This window comes from Otolemur garnettii, unplaced genomic scaffold (genome assembly GCF_000181295.1).
Source record: "Otolemur garnettii isolate 467f Iridium unplaced genomic scaffold, OtoGar3 scaffold00140, whole genome shotgun sequence".
In the NCBI taxonomy this organism is placed as follows: Eukaryota; Metazoa; Chordata; class Mammalia; order Primates; family Galagidae; genus Otolemur; species Otolemur garnettii.
Window position 1 is genome coordinate 2,104,283 of NW_003852535.1, and position 19,443 is coordinate 2,123,725.

The window sequence follows — 19,443 nt, forward strand, 5'->3', positions numbered from 1 at the left end:
TATTGGACCCTGGGCCGAGTCTTGCTGGGTTGAGTGTCCTTATCAGTAAGGTGAGTGGTTCATCTCTTCCTGAAGACTGGGTAGGCTTCTGAGGGGCCTATGGTTGGAGGAGGCAAGGATGGGGTGGGAGGATGGGGCCCAGGCCCCACCCTCTTGCTCAAACCCTTATTTGTTCTATGCTTGGGCTGAGTTTGATGAGGGGGTGGCACACTATGGATCTGGGTGATCTTAGGGCCTTAACCCCTCCAACTCTGACTCCAAGGCTGAGGGTAACTGGTGGGACAGAGAGAGTGGGGTCTTCTGGCTGCCTGACTTGGGGCATTTTTAAAGAACTTTTCTCAAGTGTCGCCTGTGCAACTGAGTTTCTGACTGCTCATGGCATGGGAGAGGAGTAAGCAGTGTAATCACAGGGAACTGGTTATTCTGACCTCTGCGCAAGTAAGCTCCAGCTTCAACTGGAGCCAGCCAAGTGACAGGACCTATGTTCCATGTACTAAGGCCAGAATGGGAGCTCCCGAAGAAAGGGAAAGTGATACTACTGTGCTCACTTCTGGGGTCCTGCCCCTGAAGGCAGCAGGCTATGAGGTGGCTCTCAGAAAAAGAGGGGAGACCTGGAGACAGGACTGTGGAGGGTGGGGGAGAGAAGAGCCCTGCAGATATGGGGACACCCAAACCCTCCTGTGGGGTGTAACTGGAGCCATCTAACACAGAGCACACACACAGGGCATCTGCAGCCCTAACCCCTGGCCTGTTGCTCCACTTCCTCCCAGCCCCTTTACATAAAGTCCAGAAGGCTGGACCTCAGATCAGACCCATAACCATGGCCTTCACAGACCTGCTGGACGCCCTAGGTGGCGTGGGCCGTTTCCAGTTCATCTACACCGTCCTGCTGCTCCTGCCCTGTGGCCTGCTGGCCTGCCACAATTTCCTGCAGAACTTCACGGCTGCTGTGCCCCGCCACCACTGCCGGGGACCCACCAACCACTCTGAGGCCACCACCAATGACTCAGGGGCCTGGCTGAGGGCCATTGTACCCCTGGACCATCTGGGGGCCCCTGAGCCATGCCAGCGCTTCACCGAGCCTCAGTGGGCCCTCCTGAACTCCAACACCTCCGTGCACAGGACAGCCACAGAGAGCTGCAAGGACGGCTGGGTCTATGACCACAGCATTTTCCCTTCCACCATCGTGATGGAGGTCAGAGGAGGCCATGTGGCATGGGAGGCTGCTGCAGAGGTAGAGGCTGAAGTGTCCCTCTCTCCCCCTGCAGTGGGATCTGGTTTGTGAGGCCCGTACCCTCCGTGACCTCGCCCAGTCCATCTACATGGCTGGAGTCCTGGTGGGAGCTGCCGTGTTTGGTTGCCTGGCAGACAGGTAAGGCGTGGGATGAGGGTCCCTGCTCAGCCTTCCAGAGTGCTAGGAAGAGTGAGCCACTGCTCCTGGTCTGTCCCCACATTTTATACAAATGCTGGGCTGGCACCCTCCACATAAGATCCTGCACCTGTCTTTTTCTTTTCTCTCTCTTTTTTTTTTTTTTTTGAGACAGAGTCTCACTATGCCACCCTCAGTAATGCCGTGGTGTCACAGCTCACAGCAACCTCAAACTCTTGGGCTTAAGCAGTTCTCTTGCCTCAGCCTCCCAAGTAGCTGGGATTATAGGCACCCGCCACAACACCTGGCTATTTTTTTGTTGCAGTTGTCATTGCTGTTTAGCTGGCCCGGGCAGGGTTTGAACCCGCCAGCCTGGGTGTATGTGGCTGGCTCTGTAACCACTGTGCTACAGACGCCAAGCCAGCACCTGTCTTTTTCTTCACTTTGAAGGCCTCTCTTATTCCTTCAGAAAGAGCTTTCCTGTCCTTCTTAATGTCCACACTGCATCCTGCTGCATGAATGAACCAGAACTGACCCTAACTAAAACCTACTGATGGACAGCGAGAGGCAGGCGGCTGGCTCTGCTGAAGTCCGTTCACCTCCATGCCTCTTTTCCCTTCCTTCCCTGCTTTCTCTCACCTTCTCTTTCCCTCACTCCTCTTCCCTCCCTTCTGCCCCTCCTCTGTCAGTTCAGGTTTTGGGGACCCTCTTGGATTCCAGACTCCATATTCCGGAATGCAGTGGCTCCCAGTTCTGTATGCCTCAAGCCCCTCACAGGTTGCTCTATCATGACTCTCATCACACTGTGTCCTGACATGTCCTGGTCTTTCTAGGTATGAGCTTGTATCTTATCCAGAGTATCTTATATGTCACCAGCCCCCAGCTCAGGCCTGTCACTTAGAGGTAGTCAGTGAACATTTGTGTAACAATGAATGAATGAGTGAATGAATGGATGGATACATGAACAAATACATGACTGAATGAATGAGTGTGTCGTGGGTGTGTGGAAATGAAATGCTTCCCCCTTCTTGGCCTGCTACCCTCCTGGCCAAGCTGGGCTATGTGCTCTGGCCTCGGCCCACATTTGCAAATGGAGCAATGCCAGACCAGATGGGATAACTGTGCCACCCTGGCCTCATTTCCTCTGGGCCTGGCCACCCTCATCCTACGCCAGTCTCCTTGGTGAGACCACATGAAGACTGGCCCTGGTCCTGCTCCCATAGCCTGGGACTGGCGAAGCACTCGACCCCTGTGAGTTCTGGTTTGAGGTATCCCTCTCCCCAGCAGCCACACCCTCTCTGGGTCTTTGTGGGAATCCTTGTTCTCCTTGACCCTGGAATAAATCTCTTCAGCTCCAATTGCCTCCACATCATAACCCTCCCTCTCTGGCCAACCTATGCCACGAGTGCCCAGGTCCCAGTGGCTGTGAGCTGGTTTTGGAAGGGTGGCTTTCACAGGGCAGCCCAGCTTCCCCGTGTCTGTCTGTGGCAGGGTCAGACACAGGATGCTGCTTTGGCCCCTAGGGGTGCTGTTGCCGCCTTCAGAACCTTAATGCCTATGCCTGTCCCCTGGTATCAGGCTGGGCCGCAAGGGCCCGCTCATCTGGTCGTACCTACAGCTGGCGGTTTCGGGGTCCGCCACAGCATACTTTGGCTCCTTCAGTGCCTACTGCGCCTTCCGGTTCCTGATGGGCATGACCTTCTCTGGCATCATCCTCAACTCCCTCTCATTGGGTGAGTCCAGCTGCAGAGGGGTGGGGAAGGCTAGGGCCAGGGAGGGAGGGGAAGTGGCAGCCTATCATTAGATCTCTTTCTTGTTTCATTTTGTTGGGATTCTCACCCAGCATCCTCAACTCCCACAAGAGTCCTTGGCCTGGGAGACTTGGGATCATGACCCTGTGGCAGAGGGCAGGAACCCTGGACAGCCTTTACCCTGGTCTGGGTTTCAGTTTGCTCATCTGTAAACTGAGAGGTTTAGGTTTGTTTCATTTGTGAGATAGCTAACAACAACACTCACTAAGTACCCATTGTGTGCCAGGCTTAGTGTGGGGCCCTGAAGGGCACCAGGACACAGACAGGAGTGAGCCAGGGAGGTCCCTGAAATTGTGTAGATCTAAGAAGGGCAGGTTCACCTGGGCTACAAAGGCCAGTGATTCCTTAAATCCACGGTGGAGATCCAGCTCCAAGATGCCAGCCAGAGTGTCAGCCCCGGTAGCTAGAACAGAAGCAGGGAGGTCAGTGAAGAGGCTTCTGCTGGCCTGAAGTAGGCCAGGGCAGTGATAGCAGGTCAGAATCTGGCTGAATTCTGAAGGAAGAAACAATGGGATTTGCTGATGGGTCAGACACACCTCCTTGCTCATTGGAAAAATCCTCGTTAATCCATTATGGCTGCCTTGCAAGGGTGTGTTAACCAGTCCCCCTGGGTGGACATTTAGGTTGTTCCAAGTGTTGCTATTCACAAAAATTTGGGGGGTTCTTGTTTGGTTTTGTCCTTACATCAGATTGGGCACTTTTGCTCATGTTCCTTTCAGCTTGGTGGTGGTTTTCCCATTGATTTGTGAGAACTCTTACTATCAGGGATATTAGCTCTTTATCTGTTGAGTTACAAATATTTTTTGCCTTTTTGTTTTTATTTTTGCTGAAATTATGGTTTTGCTTATGGTGTTTCTGTTTTGTTTCAAGCCACACTTTTTTATTTTTATGAATTTAAATTTGTTAACCTTCCCTTTTATTGCTTCTGGGTTTTGTGACATTCTTGGAAAAGCCTTTCCCTGTTTCAAGACTGAAAAATAATTTACCATGATTTCTTCTGACATTTTTGTGGCATTTAGTTTACACTTTTGTTTATATTTAGTTCTTTAATGCACCTGGGTAAAAGGAGTGAAGTAGGGACATCTTTGCCTGTGTCTCAGCGGGTCTCCAGAATGTGACCGAGAATGAGTTTAAGTCACCAGAGTCACAAAAAAGAGGGCAGGATGACATGGACAGCCAAGTGGGTAGCTAAATTCCACCGAGAATGTTGTGCTTTTCTCTGCAGTGGTAGAGTGGATGCCCACCCGGGGCAGGACCGTGGCAGGTGTCTTGCTGGGGTACTCCTTCACCATGGGCCAGATCATCCTGGCCGGGATGGCCTACCTGATTCGCCCCTGGCGGTGGCTGCAATTTGCTGTCTCTGCCCCTTTCCTGATCTTTTTCCTCTATTCCTGGTATGTCCTGAGCAGAGTGGGGGGAGGGTGTGCCTGTGTAGCCAAGCTCTCACCTGGCCCTAGGAAGGGTTAAGATGTGCAGTGACTGAGACTTGCTGGACTTGCTAGGGACACAAAAGACAGCAGGTCTCATGGGGACCACAGGCTCACATGCACATGAATGCCTCTGGGAAGCTCTAGTAAAATCCCTTATAGTAGTGTGGGGCTCCAGAACATACCAAGTGCTTTGTCTTCATCAGCTCCTTTGTACCTCGCTACAACCCAATAGCACTTTATAAGAGGGGAACTGAGACAGAGACCAGAGAGGGTCCATAACTTATTCAGGGCCACACAGCTGAGGTCAGCACCAGATTCAAAATTGGGTCTGCTGAACTCGTCAGTCATCTATAGACTCTGAGTACCCTTCAGTGAGTGAGTCTCTGAATGATGTCCTGCAAGAAAAAGGAAACCGGCATGTCCCTGAGTCTTCCTGATTCTGCAGACAGAAGGACAATTCATATTTGGGGGGGGCTAGAAGAAGGTGGGCCAAGGTGTGTTTGGGTTTGGGGAACAGAAGGAACTTCACCCAGCCCTGGATCCTTCTTCCTCCTCTTACTCCCAGGTGGCTTCCAGAGTCATCCCGCTGGCTCCTCCTTCACGGCAAGTCCCAGTTAGCTATGCAGAACCTGCGCAAGGTGGCTGCCCTGAACGGGAGAAAGGAGGAAGGGGAAAGGCTGACCAAGGAGGTAAGCAGGCCAGAGGAAGGAGGGAAGGAACCGTCTCCTACTAGCATTTAGTGGCTTCCCAGAATTCACCTGCCATTCAAGTAGGGTTGGAAATAAATATGACAGGTAGAGTTCTGGTGTGAGAAAAATGTTTAAGCATTGAATGGCTGTGTGATCTGGGATGAATAATTCAACTGCTTTGTTCACTAGTCTATCCATCTGTGCAATGAGGAAATAATCTCACTAACAATGACATGCAGTTGAAATTTTAATCAAATATTAAGATAAAAATATTAGTGATCATAAAACAAAATTATTGGAGAATCAGTAACAAATGTACCATTTATTATAAGATAGTTAACAATTATTATCAGTAAGTACCATTTACTGAGAGGCATGCCACGCACTATGCTAAGACCATTACATACATAGTCTCATTTAATGCCTGATTTGCCAGTGAGAAAACTGAATGTGGACAGGCCAGGTAACTTCCCTGAGAACACACAGCAGGCAAGAATCACTTGCAACTCCAGCTCTTATCTATTTCCACTTTATACCTGGAAAGGGGGGGGCACTCCAGAACCACAGAACCTCAGTAGTGTTGGGGCTTGCTCTTGGAGCCTCAGCTTCATCTCAGATTCCTGGGAACAACCCATCAAGGGGTATCAACCCTGGGATGGAAAGGTGATTTGGCCATCTTCCTAGAGACCTCAACCCCAGCTGGCCTCCTCCTGCAGGAATGTAGGGTCCCGGATCCCTTGTTTCCCTGAACAGACTTCCCTCACTCAGGTGGTGAGCTCCTACATCCAGAGCGAGTTTGCAAGCGTCCGCACCTCCAACTCGATCCTGGACCTTTTTCGAACCCCAGCCATCCGCAGGGTCACGTGCTGTCTCATGGTGGTCTGGTAGGTCTTTAACCTGAGGCAGGGCACGCTCTCTGCCCCTCCTGACAAACTCTGTTCTGAAATACTCTTAATGCAATGAGCATGTGAGCCTTATAACTTCAGTCTCATCCCATACTATTTCTCTAGCACTTGGCCTCTACTGGGTGCTGAGGTGTGATGATAGATGAGCCATTGTGCTGACCTAGGAACCCCACATCTGAATCATGGGTCTCAATTGGGGTGGGTAGGGGGGTATTGGAATCACCTAGGCAGCTTTTCCAGAATGTACCTTATCCCATCCTGATATGCCCTTGGGCCTTTCTAGGGAATTCTGGGAAGTGTCCCACTCTGAAAAAGCACATCTGGATCAAGAAAGGAGACAGACAGGGAAACATGTGACAAGTATCCCAACAGCAGTTCTCCTGGTTGAGGCTGCTGAAGGATTCATTCAGGAGATGGCATTTGAGTGGGTTTTAAAAGATGGTTAATCGAGTTTGCAAGGTGGGGAGGAAGGAATTCCTAGCAGATTCATAGGCATGAGGATGTGAAATGGATAAAAAAAAATACACAGGTAACCCATAGGCAATAGTGCCACCAGCTGGAAGCTGGCCTGTCCTAAGGGGAAGGGGCTGATACAAACCCCTTTCATTCTTCTGGATTTCCTGGACATTTAGTACTTGGAGTTGATATTTAGGAAGCAGGAAATGCAGGCAATGGCTTACTATTCGTTCTCTGGGGCAGACCTGGCACTCCCCTGTAGTAGTTACCAGCTGGACTCTAAGGCCCCACTTTCCCTGTGACCTGAGCATGCTGGCCAGCCTCTCAGTGCCTCAGTTTCCTCCCTTGAGAGGATTAACAGATTTGTAAAGCACTCAGACTACACATGATCCCTGGGAAGTCTCTGGTAAACAGTCTGTTGGACTGGGCACAGAGGCTCATGCCTGTAATTCTAGCACTCTGAGAGGCCGAAGTGGGTGGATTATTTGAGCTCAGAGGTTTGAGACCAGCCTGAGCAAGAGTGAGACCCTGTCTCTAAAAAAAAAAAAATAGATGGGTATTGTAGCAGGCGCCTATAGTCCTAGCTGAGGCAAAAGAATCTCTTGAGCCCAAGAGTTGGAAGTTGCTGTGAGCTGTGAAGGCATAGCACTCTACCGAGGGTGACATAGTGAGACTTTGTCTCCAAAAAAAAAAAAAGTCACTGTTGTCCGGGTTGGATTTGGGGTTGTGCCCCCTGTGCATCCGGAATGTAGGTAGGACAAGGCTCCAGGCTGGAGGCCACCTGGGCAGTTCTGGCGCGCCACACACCTCTTCCCACTTAGAAAGAAACAGATCATGGGTTTTAAAATTCCAGAGTTGAAAGTTCTCTCTTGGACCCTACTGGAAAGAGTAAGCAAAGATCCATTTTTGTTAACGAGAAAGTGACTCGAAGCTGGGCGCGGTGGCTCATGCCTGGAATCCTAGCACTCTGGGAGGCCAAGGCAGGTGGATCGCCTGAGCTCAGAAGTTGAGACCAGCCTGAGCCAGAGCGAGATCCCTGTCTCTAAAAAATAGAGGAGCATTGTAGCCGGCGCCTGTCCCAGCTGCTAGGGGGGCTGAGGCAAGGGGATCACTTAAGTCCAAGAGTTTGAAGTTGCTGTGAGCTGTGATGCCATGACACTACCCAGGGCAACAAAGTGAGACTCAAAAAAAAAAGTGAGTCTCAAAAAAAAAAGTTACTCGGCAACAATCAGGACTCCGTCGGCAGGTGGTGCAATTCCCCTGCGCTAGCCGGTCCCTAGGGATCCGGTCCCCAGCGGGCTCCCCACCCGCCGCGGGTTGGGTCTGAGCTCGCAGGGACTCACCCCCTATGCCTGGAACCTCGTGGCGGTTTACAATTGTTTTGTTCGCTTCGTTGCAGGCCGGAGGCAGCGCCAGGCATGCGCCTAGGACCAATTTGTGTGCCTGGGGCAGGTGGGGCGGGGAGTCCTAGAGTATTAAAAAGGTGGGGGCGGGGGAGGCGTGGTGCTAAGGGGGAGGAGGTGTTAGGAACTGGTAAACTTCCACAGGCTTCTACCAATCCCTATTGTAAATGCCTTTCATTAACTTTATTTTTTCTTTACTATCTTTTTTCTATATTACAAAAATGATGTATACTCAGCTAAAATAATTTTTTTTCCAAACACAATCAAGAAACCTATAGGCAGTATAGAGTTTTGGTTAAGAAGCAGGACCCCAGAACCCTCTGCCTGGGTTTGAATCTGGGCTCTGCTACTTACTGGGTGTATAATTCTGGGCAAGTTACTTAACTTCTCTGTGCCTCAATTTCCCCACTTGTAGTTAAGTATCACATAGAGCTGTTTTGAGGATTAGAAGAATTAAGTTCTGTCAAGTAGGTAGAGCAGAACCTGAATGTGAAATGTTTCCTGCTATCAGATATAAGATGAAGGTGAATGTTCCTCTGTCCTCCTCTTACCCCCATCTCCCCACAGCACACTCTGTCAAGCTTGACTTTGTATTCTTCCAGACCTTTGTACATACAAGACATGGCCCCCACCCTGCGCACACACGTTCTTCCAAGCATGGGTTAATACTGATCTTCTACCTATTCTGCTACTTGGTTTTTATAACTTAATCATTTGTGTAAATAGCTTTACAGTATTACATGAACCCTGTTCCTGGCATGTAGTAGCTTTGTATTTGATGAGGGCAGGGCGTGGCAGCTCATGCCTGTAATCCCAGAACTCTGGGAGGCCAAGGCTGGTGCATTGCTTGAGCTCAGGATTTGGAAACCAGCCTGCTCTCTACTAAAAATAGAAAAATTAGCTGGGCTTCATGGCCGGTGCCTGTATTCCTAGCTACTCAAGAGGATGAGGCAAAGATGATCTCTTGAGCCCCAGAGTTTGAAGTTGCTGAGAGCTATGATGCCACAGCACTCTACTGAGGGTGACAAAGTGAGACTGTCTCAAAAAAAAAAAGAAAGAATAAATATTTGATGAGTGAATGGGCCGTTGCATTCAAAATGACTGAATGATAAAAGTGCATCAAATTTTGCATTAAGCAAAATAGTTTCCTCCACGGATGCTAGTCAGACTACTCAGAGGCTTTCAGGGATGATGCTATGAGTGCAGCTCAAATAAAAGTGTGATACGAAAACTTCAAAGACGGTTGGCAATCGGGGAGGCACCTGTAGCTCCGTGAGTAACGTGCTGGCCCCATAATACCAAGGGTGGCATGTTCAAACCTGGTCCCAAGCCAAACTGCAACAAAAAATACCCAGGCGTTGTGGCAGGAGCCTGTAGTCCCAGCTACTCACGAGGCTGAGGCAAGAGAATTGCCTAAGCCCAAGAGCTGGAGGTTGCTGTGAGCTGTGATGCCACAACACTCTACCAAGGGCAACAGAGTGAGACTCTGTCTCAAAAACAAAACAAACAAACAAACAAAAGACCATTGACAATCTGTTCAAAGTGGCCCACATTCTGGAAGGCCTGCCACAAGCAGAACACCTGAGCATGCGGAACGTGTATGGGCTGCAACTGGCAAAGATTAGACTGACGTGTGAGAAGTAGAAACTGATGGAGGATCCAAAACTACAGTGTCTGAGACTTTGATATGGATCTTGGTGTGAAATGTATCTTCTCAAAATGCATTCCTGCCTTCTGCTACAGAGCAGAAGGAACATTAGGCTGCGTTTGCTAATGACTCGCTTCTAACGGCTACTTATGAACCGGATTTCCTCAAGATCATCATCCCCAGTCTGAGCAACAGTGAGAGTCTAAAAATAATAGCCGGCATTGTGGTGAGCACCTATAGTCCAGCTGCTCAGGAGGTTAAGGCAAGAAGATTGCTTGAGGCTCAGTGACTGTAGCTCAGAAGCTAGGGCGCCAGCCACATACACTGAAGCTAGTGGGTTTGAATCCAGCCCGGGCCTGCCAAACAGCAATGACAACTATAACCAAAAAATAGCCGGGTGTTCTGGCAGGTGCCTGTAGTTCCAGCTACTTGGGAGGCTGAGGCAAGAGAATCGCTTAAGCCCAGGATTAAGGTTGATCCTGGAGGTTTCTGTGAGCTGTGATGCCACAGCACTCTACCCAGGGCAATAGTTTGAGGCTCTGTCTCAAAAGAAAAAAAAAAAAAAAAGAGGATTGCTTGAGCCCAAGGAGTTTGAGGTTGCCGTGAGCTATGATGCCACCGTACTCTACCCAGGGGGACAAAATGAGACTCTGTCTTAAAAAAAAAAAAAAGAGGAAGATCATAATCGAGGATGAATCATGCAGCTATAGGTATGTTTCCCAAACGAAGGCCCGGTCATCCCAATGGAAGTGCTCTGGTTTTCCACACCCGAAGAAGGAGCAGCAATGTCTCACAAGATTAAGACCATGTTAACTGTGTTTTTTGATTGGGAAGGGGTTGTCCATCATGAGTATGCTCCTCCAGGCAAAACAGTTTATAAGGAGGGCTGCCTCAATATTTCACCTCAGTTGAGAGATGCAGTGTGACAAAGAAATGGCCACAGCTATGGGCAAGTGGTGATTGGGAGTTGCCCAAGGCATCACATCTCCTGCAGAGATTTTTTGTGAAACATCAAATCACCCAGATGATTTAGACTCCCTAAAGCCCAGATTTGGTGACCTGTGACTTCTGCTTTTCCCAAAACTAAAATTATCTTTGAAAAGGAAGAGATTTCAGATTGTTGATGAGATTCAGGAAAATACAAGGCAGCTGATGGCAATTCCAACACAGGATTTTGCAGTGTTTTGAGCAGTAGAAGAGACACTGGGAGAACTGTGTGAGGTGCCAACGTGCCTACATTGAATGGGAATGAGGCATCATTGTCCTGTGTACAATGTTTCTTCTATCTTTCATGGTCTTCAGTAAATGTCTCCATTTTTCATATCACATGTCTGGATACTTTCTGGACAGACTTCATATACCTCGAATTGGAATTGCTGGATCTAAGGTATTGAGGGGGTTTTTTGTTTTTGTTTTTTTTAACTTTGTCGCCCTTGATAGAGTGCCATGGACTCATAGCTCACAACAACCTCAAACTCTTGGGCTCAATTGACTCTCTTGCTTCATCCTCCCACGTAGCTGGAACTACAGGCACCCGCCATAATGCCCAGCTGTTTTTAGAGACAGGGTTCTCCCTCTGGCTCAGGTTGGTTTCGAACTTGTGAACTCAAGCAATCTACCTGCCTCGGCCTCCCAGAGTCCTAGGATTATAGGCATGAGCCACGGCACCCAGCAAGGTATTGGTATAATTCTCTGTAATAGAGAGAAGCAAACATTTTTTCAAAGTGGTTGTACTGGCTTGGCGCCTATAGCTCAACCAGCTAAGGCGCCAGCCATGTACACCTAAGGTGGCGGGTTCGAATCCCCAGCCCGGACCCGCCAAACAACAATGACAGCTGCAACCAAAAAATAGCCGGGCGTTGTGGCGGGCACCTGTGGTCCCAGCTACTTGGGAGGTGGAGGCAGGAGACTCGCTTGAGCCCAGGAGTTGGAGGTTGCTGTGAGCTGTAATGCCACAGCACTCTACCAAGGGCGACAGAGTGAGACTCTGTCTCAAAAAAAAAACAAACAAAAAAAAAAAAACAAAGTGGTTGTACCAATTTACACTCCCATCGGCAGTGTATGAGAGTTCAAGTTGTTCCATGTCCCCCCAAAACACTTGGTATTGTCTGTCATTTTCATCTTAGCCATTATAATGAGTGTATAGATGTATTGTGATTTTAATTTCCATTTCTCTGATGTCTAATGAATGTGAGAATATTTTCACATTCAGTGGATAACAGATTACCTGTAGTCTCTGTCTCCTTCATCTCCTTTGATATATGACAGTTTCTTATTCTTTCCTTACTTTTCATGACCATGACAGTTTTTTGGAGAGTATTGGTTAGGTATTTTGTAGAATGTTCTTTAATTTGGATTTGTCTGATTATTTTCTCATGACTAGACTGGGGTTCTGGATTTAGGGGAAGAGTACCATGGAATTGATATGCCCTTCTCGTTAGATCTTATCAGAGCATACATGACACAAACATGACTTGTGATGGTGAACTTGATCTCTTGATTTAGGTAGTGTCTACCAGGTTTTTCTTTCTTTCTTTCTTTCTTTTTTTTTTTAGAGACAGAGTCTTAATCTATCACCCTCAGGAGAGTGCCATGGCGTCACACAACTCACAGCAACCTCCAATTCCTGGGTTTAGGCAATTCTCTTGCCTGAGCCTCCTGAGTAGCTGGGACTACAGGTGACCACCACAATGCCCGCTATTTTTTTATTGAAGTTTGGCCAGGCTTGGATTTGAACCCACCACCCTGGGTATATGGGGCCAGTGTCCTACCCACTGAGCAACAGGTGCTGCCCAAGTGATTCTCTTGCCTCAGTTTTTCTATTTTTAGTAGAGACAGGGTCTTGCTCTAGCTCAGGTTTGTCTCGAACTCATGAGCTCAAGCAATCCACCAGCCTCGGCCTCCCAGAGTACTAGGATTACAGGTGTGAGCCACCACCCTGGCCTATCTACCAGGTTTTTCCACTGTAAAATCAATAATGTTCTCTTATTTGAATAGTATGAGTTAAAGAAAGAATAATGTTCTTTTTCCGCATTCTATTATTTGAAAATGAGTCCAATCCATACCAAAGGGGAGAGTTAAGTTCAACCTCCTGAGGGGTGGACCATCTGCATGTATTAACTGGATTCTTCTGTAAGCAAGATTTATTTATTAAACCATTTATTTCTATAGACTCATGTATTTGATACTCTGGGTTATAATTTAATCACATTATTTCCTTTAGTTAGTAAATACTATTTGCTTCATTTTCCATGGGGTTCCAGCTGTGCCTGCAGGGAGCTCTTGCACACTGGCTCCTGTGTCCTCTGAAATGCTTCCATCTTTTTCTATTTTTTTGAGGACTGCCTTAATTTTGGCGCTGATGCGGTATTGACAGGAAAAACTACACACACTCTAGAGCCCATATTGAGTCTAGATTAGACTCAGGGGAGTGGGTGTTTGGAAAAGGATGTGGAGGGGGAAGTCTGGGCTCCAAGGCCAAAGTAAGAGATTAAGGAGACCAGGAGAAGGTTGTAGGGATCACTCATTCCCCCCAGAGTTCTCTGAAAGATCAACTCACAATTACAGCAGATTAATAAGAGAAAGGTTTATTTCTAAACACCATGCATATGGAGGGAACCACAAAGTTAATTACCCAGTGTTTCAATGATAATTAGATACCTTTATTGATGCCTTTTTGAAGGAAGGGTGAGAATGTAGAGTATGGGTCCAGCAAATGGTTACTACGGAGGATGAATAGATGGGGAAACAGACTGAGTTATAAATTAACATGAGAGATAAGTATTACATTTTAAATGATTTGGACCAGGTCTGCTATCATTCCGGTGGAAAGGAAGTCAGTTGCCCACTTAGATCCCCTGGATCAGGTCAGGCTGGTTTTATGCAGATAGAGGAAAGCCCCTTCCAATGCTTTCTGATTGTGAATAGTCTTTAATTCAAAATATTCTTTATGTCAAGTAGTCATATTTGGGGATAAAATGACTTAGTACCTTCAAGGTGTTATGGAAAGTCAAGGGATTTAACTCTGAAAAGAGAAGTCTTGTGTCATCCAACCTTGTGTCTTCTACTGAGTCCAGAACAGTGACCCATGAGGTGACATAGGACTGTTCTGTCACCTCTCCCAGGTTCTCTAACTCCGTGGCTTACTACGGCCTGGCCATGGACCTGCAGAAGTTTGGGTTCAGCATATACCTGGTGCAGGCTCTGTTTGGGATCATTGACATCCCAGCCATGCTGGTGGCCACCACCACCATGATTTACGTGGGCCGCCGGGCCACTGTGGCCTCCTTCCTCATCCTGGCCGGGCTCATGGTCATCGCCAACCTGTTTGTGCCAGAAGGTAAGACATCCGCTACTGCCCTACTGCCCACAAGAACTGGGAGCTTCTGTGGTCTGGTGGGCAACAAATGCCACAAGAGAACAAGGCTGAGGGGTATTTTTCAGGATCTGGAAAGAAAGTGACTGTTGGTTAATAGATTTTATTAAGCACTTTGTGCCCTGTGTCAGTTAGTGGTGGAGGATCTACAAAGGACTAGAGCCTTTGCCCTCAGGGCATTGACAGTCCTGGCAGGAAGGTTAGGCAACTGTATTAGAGCAGCTGGGCAGCCAAAGTGCTGGCTTGTGTGTGGCAGCTCGTCCATGGGTTGTGAAGAATTTGAACCCCAGCGAGGGTGCCTTGGAACAGTCATTTGCAAACCTGGCTGAAATGACCTTTACCTGGAGCCCTTAGAAAGCTGCCAGTGCTCAGGTGCTCTGTCCCAATGCAAGGGGAATCTCCAGTATTTTCAAAACTGACCAGTGACTTAGAGCATGTGATAAACTGTGTGTGCCGTTGTGAGCTTAGCTTTGCCACGTGCCTCAGGCTTTGGTCGGTATGTTGATATTTTATTCCATATTTTTTCCTATTTATAGATTTGTTTTTGACATAATGGAGATTATATTTTACATATGCATATATACACAACAATGTGAATAGGATTATATATTATATAACTATGTGTGTATAGACATAAACCCTTTTTTCATATGCATTGTAACATAAACATGCTTTTCCACGTAATGACAAATGTTTCGTGGACCTGATTTTTTGTTACTGTACTGTATTTCATCTGAATTGGTGCTTCTCAACTCTGGCTGCACAATAGAGCCTCCTAGGGACCTTTAAAAATGACCCAAACTTGAGCTCATCCCCAAGAAGCTTTGCCATAATGGATATCGGGTAGGGCCCAGGTATGGGTGTGTTATAAAATCTCCCTACATAATTCTAAGGTGCACCCAGAGCTGCCACTAAACAGAGGAGGTACCATGATTTCCTGGACAATCACCCTAATACAGGACATTTAAATTGGGGTTTTGTTATTTCTATACCACAGTAGGACAAGCATATTAATAATGGGGGTCACAGCAAACACTTAATGAGCACTAAGCACTCTGCACTCATGACATCAGGTTGGCCTATGACAACTCCACACAGCAGGTGTGGTATTTTTCTTATTTTATAGATGAGGCCCAGGAGGCCCAGAGAAAGTCAGCACCAGTGATCTGGGTCACTGGGATTTTTTTTTTTTTTTTTTTTTTGAGACAGGAGCCTCAAGCTGTCGCCCTGGGTAGAGTGCTGTGGCATCTCAGCTCACAGCAACCTCCAACTCCTGGGCTCAAGCAAGTCTCCTGCCTCAGCCTCCCAAGTAGCTGGGACCACAGGCACCCGCCACAACGCCTGGCTATTTTTTTTGGTTGCAGCCATCATTGTTGTTTGGCGGGCCCAGGCTGGATTCGAACCCGCCACCTTGGGTGTATGTGGCTGGCACCTTAGCCACTTGAGCCACAGGTGCTGAGCCAGGTCACTGGGATTTGAACTGAGACCTGACTCCAAAGCTTGTTCTGCCTCCACAGCAGGACTTGTTGGCAGATGCTAAGAAGAGGGGAAAGAGAGAGAAGTCAGAGAAGAGTTTGGGGGTCTGGCTCCCACATGGGAAGGAGAAGTGATAAAAATCCTGACCCTCCTCCTCTGGGTTTTGAATGGCCTGTGTCACATGCACACACCCTATGCTCTGCCTCTCCCCTCCCACCCTCCTATCCCACCCACGGCTCTGCCTCCTTCCCCCTGTCTAGACATGCAGACCCTGCGCACAGCCCAGGCGGCCCTGGGCAAAGGCTGCCTGGCCAGCTCCTTCATCTGCGTGTACCTGTTCACAGGAGAGCTGTACCCCACAGAGATCAGGTGGGCATATTGGGGGGAGCTCCAGGATGCCATCTATTTGGCTTGCCAAAGTAGGACCCCTGAGTCCTTCTTGCTCTGCCCTCCTACACCCTGGGCTCAGCCTTGCCTGCTCTCCGGGGTGGGTCCAGGCCATCTTGCTGATCCCTCCATATGCCTCCCACAGGCAGATGGGGATGGGTTTCACCTCGGTCAACGCCCGCCTTGGAGGCCTAGCAGCACCCCTGGTCACCACACTCGGGGAGTTCAGCACCATCCTGCCACCAGTGAGCTTTGGGGCCACCTCCATCCTGGCTGGGCTGGCTGTCTGCTCCCTGATGGAGACCCGCAACATGCCCCTGGTAGAGACCATCGCGGCAATGGAGAGGAGGTGAGGAGCTTCTGGCATAGCTGGGTGGGACAGCTAAATAGGCCACAGGGTAACTCAAAGTGGCTGGAGACAAACGGGATGCTGTGGTCACTCGTCTGGACTGTCAGGGCTGGACACAAGGAGTGGTGACATCTCCCCGCCTCCACCTACACTGGCTTGGCTTTCAACAAGAACAGACTCAATCACAAATATCAAAGAGAAAGAAAAGTAAACCACAGCATAAACCAGGAAACACAGAATGTGGGTGGAAGTAAAGCCTGGCAGGGAAGTGGGGAGAGCAGAGGGACGTGTAATGTGAAGCAAGGACAGGCCCTGTGGTTGTACGTAGGCTTCAGATTTGACTTCGAACTTCTTCCACAGAAAAGGAGGCCCCACTCATGACGTTTTGCTCCTTTTGGATGGGAGAAAGAATACCAGTTCTCTGGGGAAACTGAAGGTTTTCTTAGCAATGAGCACTATATGAAATTTCTCTTGTGGGTCTCCTTAGAGAGGTTACTGAGTAAGGTGCCAGCAATGTCCAGGACAACATTTCTAAAATAAAGGCAAGAGGGGATTTAGTCTGGCTATTTCTTGTGGCATTTCTCAGCAATAATGAACCCAGGAGGCCAGCCACCGTGGCTCACGCCTGTAATCCTAGAACTTTGGGAGGTCTAGGTGAGTGATCGCCTAAGCTCAGGAGCTAGAGATCAGCCTGAGTAAAAGCGAGACCCCATCTCTTAAAAGGAGCCGGACATTGTGGTAGGTGCCTCTAGTCCCATTTACTTGGGAGGCTGAGGTGAGAGGATCACTTGAACCCAAGAGTTTGAGGTTGTTGCGAGCTGTGATGCCATGGCATTCTACTGAGGGTGACAAAGTGAGACTGTCTCAAAAAAAAAAAAATAAAACCAACCACAATAACAACCAAAAAACCCCACAATGAACTCAGGGAAGACCCTTCATTTCGGGCAAAAATGACAGGTAAGATAACAGGGCCCAAGTTTGTAGCCTCCCCTGAGATTCCAGGTGGATCCCAAAGTTAGACCCATCTGCATCCAGAGGCCCGCGTGGGTGCTGTGTTTGCAACCCTTAAATAATCCCTCCCAAATGTCCCATCTCTAACCCGAACAATGACAAAGAACAGACTGCACAGAGATCAAGAATTTATTCTTTCAAAAGTCTTGTCAATTCTGCCTCCAGAATGGACATTGAGTCTCTCTCTCTCTCTCTCACCAACCCCAGGGCCATCAACCTACTCCAAGGGACCATCATTTCCTGTCTGGACAGCTACAAGAGCCTCATGGCTGTCCCTCTCCATTTTATTCTCTACACCAGTGGTCCCCAAACTTTTTGGCACCAGAGATCGGTTTCATGGAAGGCAATTTTTCCATGGATGAGGGATGGAGAGGGGGGATTAGATTCTCATAAGGAGGATGCCATCTGGATCCCTGACATGCATAGTTTATAGTGGGGTTCCCACTCCTATGAGAATCTAATGCCATTGCTGACATGACAGAGGTGGAGTTTAGGTGGTGATGCAGCAAAGGGGAGAAGCTGTGAATATATATGAAGCTTCCATCACTCACTCGCTACTGCTTACCTTCTGCTGTGCAGTCAGGTTCCTAACAGGCCACAGACTAGTCCCAGTCCATGGCCCAGGGACTGAGGGCCACAGGTGTACACAATAACTAGTGTGGTAGGCTTAGGCTGCACACAGGATCATGTCACTGCCTTCCTTAGAATCCTTCAATAGCTCCCTTTTGCATTGAGGATAAAATCAGAAATCTCATATGATCAGGCTCCTTATCCCTGGCAGCCTGGCTACCAGCTGAGCTGCTCCTCCGTCTGGAATGTCCTTCTGCTCACTCCTTACCTGTTTGACTCCCACTTCCAGCTCCAGGTATCCCAGATGCTGGGTAAATATTTATCAGTAACCCAATCCTGATCTGGTTTGCGGGTTCTATGAGATGTTCCTTGAGGGACCCACGTATGTGAAAAAACAATTGGAGAAGTGTCCTTCCCTGTTATTACAGAGACTACAGCCAAGTTGATTCTGGCCTGGCCAAGTTTTGTTTACCCTGGCCATAAAAAATCCCAGTAATGCCAGATCAAATTCTAGATGTAGGTAATGTGACTCCTCTGGGGGCAATTTATTTGTTATAAAAGTTACTGTATATTGTTATTGGATATGAACCAATTAAATTTTGAACACACTACAAAGAATTTTAATCTTTAGGATAATTAATAACAAGTTGTTCTTTCTCAGGGCAACCTGTTTATTGGGCCTGATCTGGCTGGCCCACTCTGGGACACTCCTCTACCTACCTTGCTGTGTCCCATGTAATGACTTTGGGATTGAGTTGCTCAGGAAGAGAAAGGAAGAAACGCTTTTCATACATTTTTTGACATTGGTTGTCATTCTCATAAGCAGATAAAGTACAATCCTCTTACCTCCCCTGTCCCCAAGTTCACATCTCTCTAGATTCCCCTTGTCCTCACAGATTCCCCCTTCGGATGGGAACAAAGACAGATTAGCCACGCCCAAGGCCTGTTTACATCTCATGTAAACTTTGCCCAAGAAATTTAAACCTGTGGTTTTATTAAAGAGGAAACAGACATGGTGCTTATTTAGCAAGCAGAAGAAACAAATAGGGCTTTCTTGAGGAAGAAAAGCCCTAACCTTGGGTAGCCACCAGCAGGAGGACCACACGGAGCTGTGCCCCAAGGAAGATAAGTGACCGTTGGCCAGGAAGGCTTTGCAGAATTCTAGAGGTCAGGAACTCTGGGGTTTGAGTTAGGCTTTTTTGAAACCCAATTCATTTATTCAGTTCCTAGTCATTAAGTTCTTACTATATGCCAGACACAGTGCTACATGTGGGGTGTAAACAAAACATATTATTTCTGCCCGCTTGGAGCTTAGAGTAAGGGCCACACATAAAGAGAAAAGACACGGGGGTGCCTGTAGCTCAGTCGGCAGGGCGATGGCCACATACACAAAGGTGGTGGGTTTGAACCCAGCCTGGGCCTGCTAAACAACAATGGCAACTGCAACCAAAAAATAGCAGGACGTTGTGGTGGGCGGAGGCTGAGGCAAGAGAATCGCTTAAGCCCAAGAGTTTGAGGTTGCTGTGAGCTGTGATGCCACAGCACTCTACCCATGGCAACAGCT

The 19,443-nt window shown here is 48.2% G+C and overlaps 1 protein-coding gene across 1 annotated transcript in view; it reads left to right on the plus strand.

Moving 5' to 3' along the window:
- The first annotated feature begins 820 nt into the window (after positions 1-820).
- The window catches only part of SLC22A20P, a 24,249-nt gene continuing 5,626 nt past the window's right edge, over positions 821-19,443 (plus strand). Inside the window, exons 1-9 of the mRNA XM_003798643.2 lie at positions 821-1,195; positions 1,269-1,372; positions 2,948-3,102; positions 4,406-4,574; positions 5,176-5,299; positions 6,068-6,183; positions 13,836-14,050; positions 15,823-15,931; positions 16,095-16,298. Of these exons, the coding sequence (XP_003798691.1) occupies positions 821-1,195; positions 1,269-1,372; positions 2,948-3,102; positions 4,406-4,574; positions 5,176-5,299; positions 6,068-6,183; positions 13,836-14,050; positions 15,823-15,931; positions 16,095-16,298 (1,571 nt within the window). The remainder of the gene's footprint in view (positions 1,196-1,268; positions 1,373-2,947; positions 3,103-4,405; positions 4,575-5,175; positions 5,300-6,067; positions 6,184-13,835; positions 14,051-15,822; positions 15,932-16,094; positions 16,299-19,443) is intronic.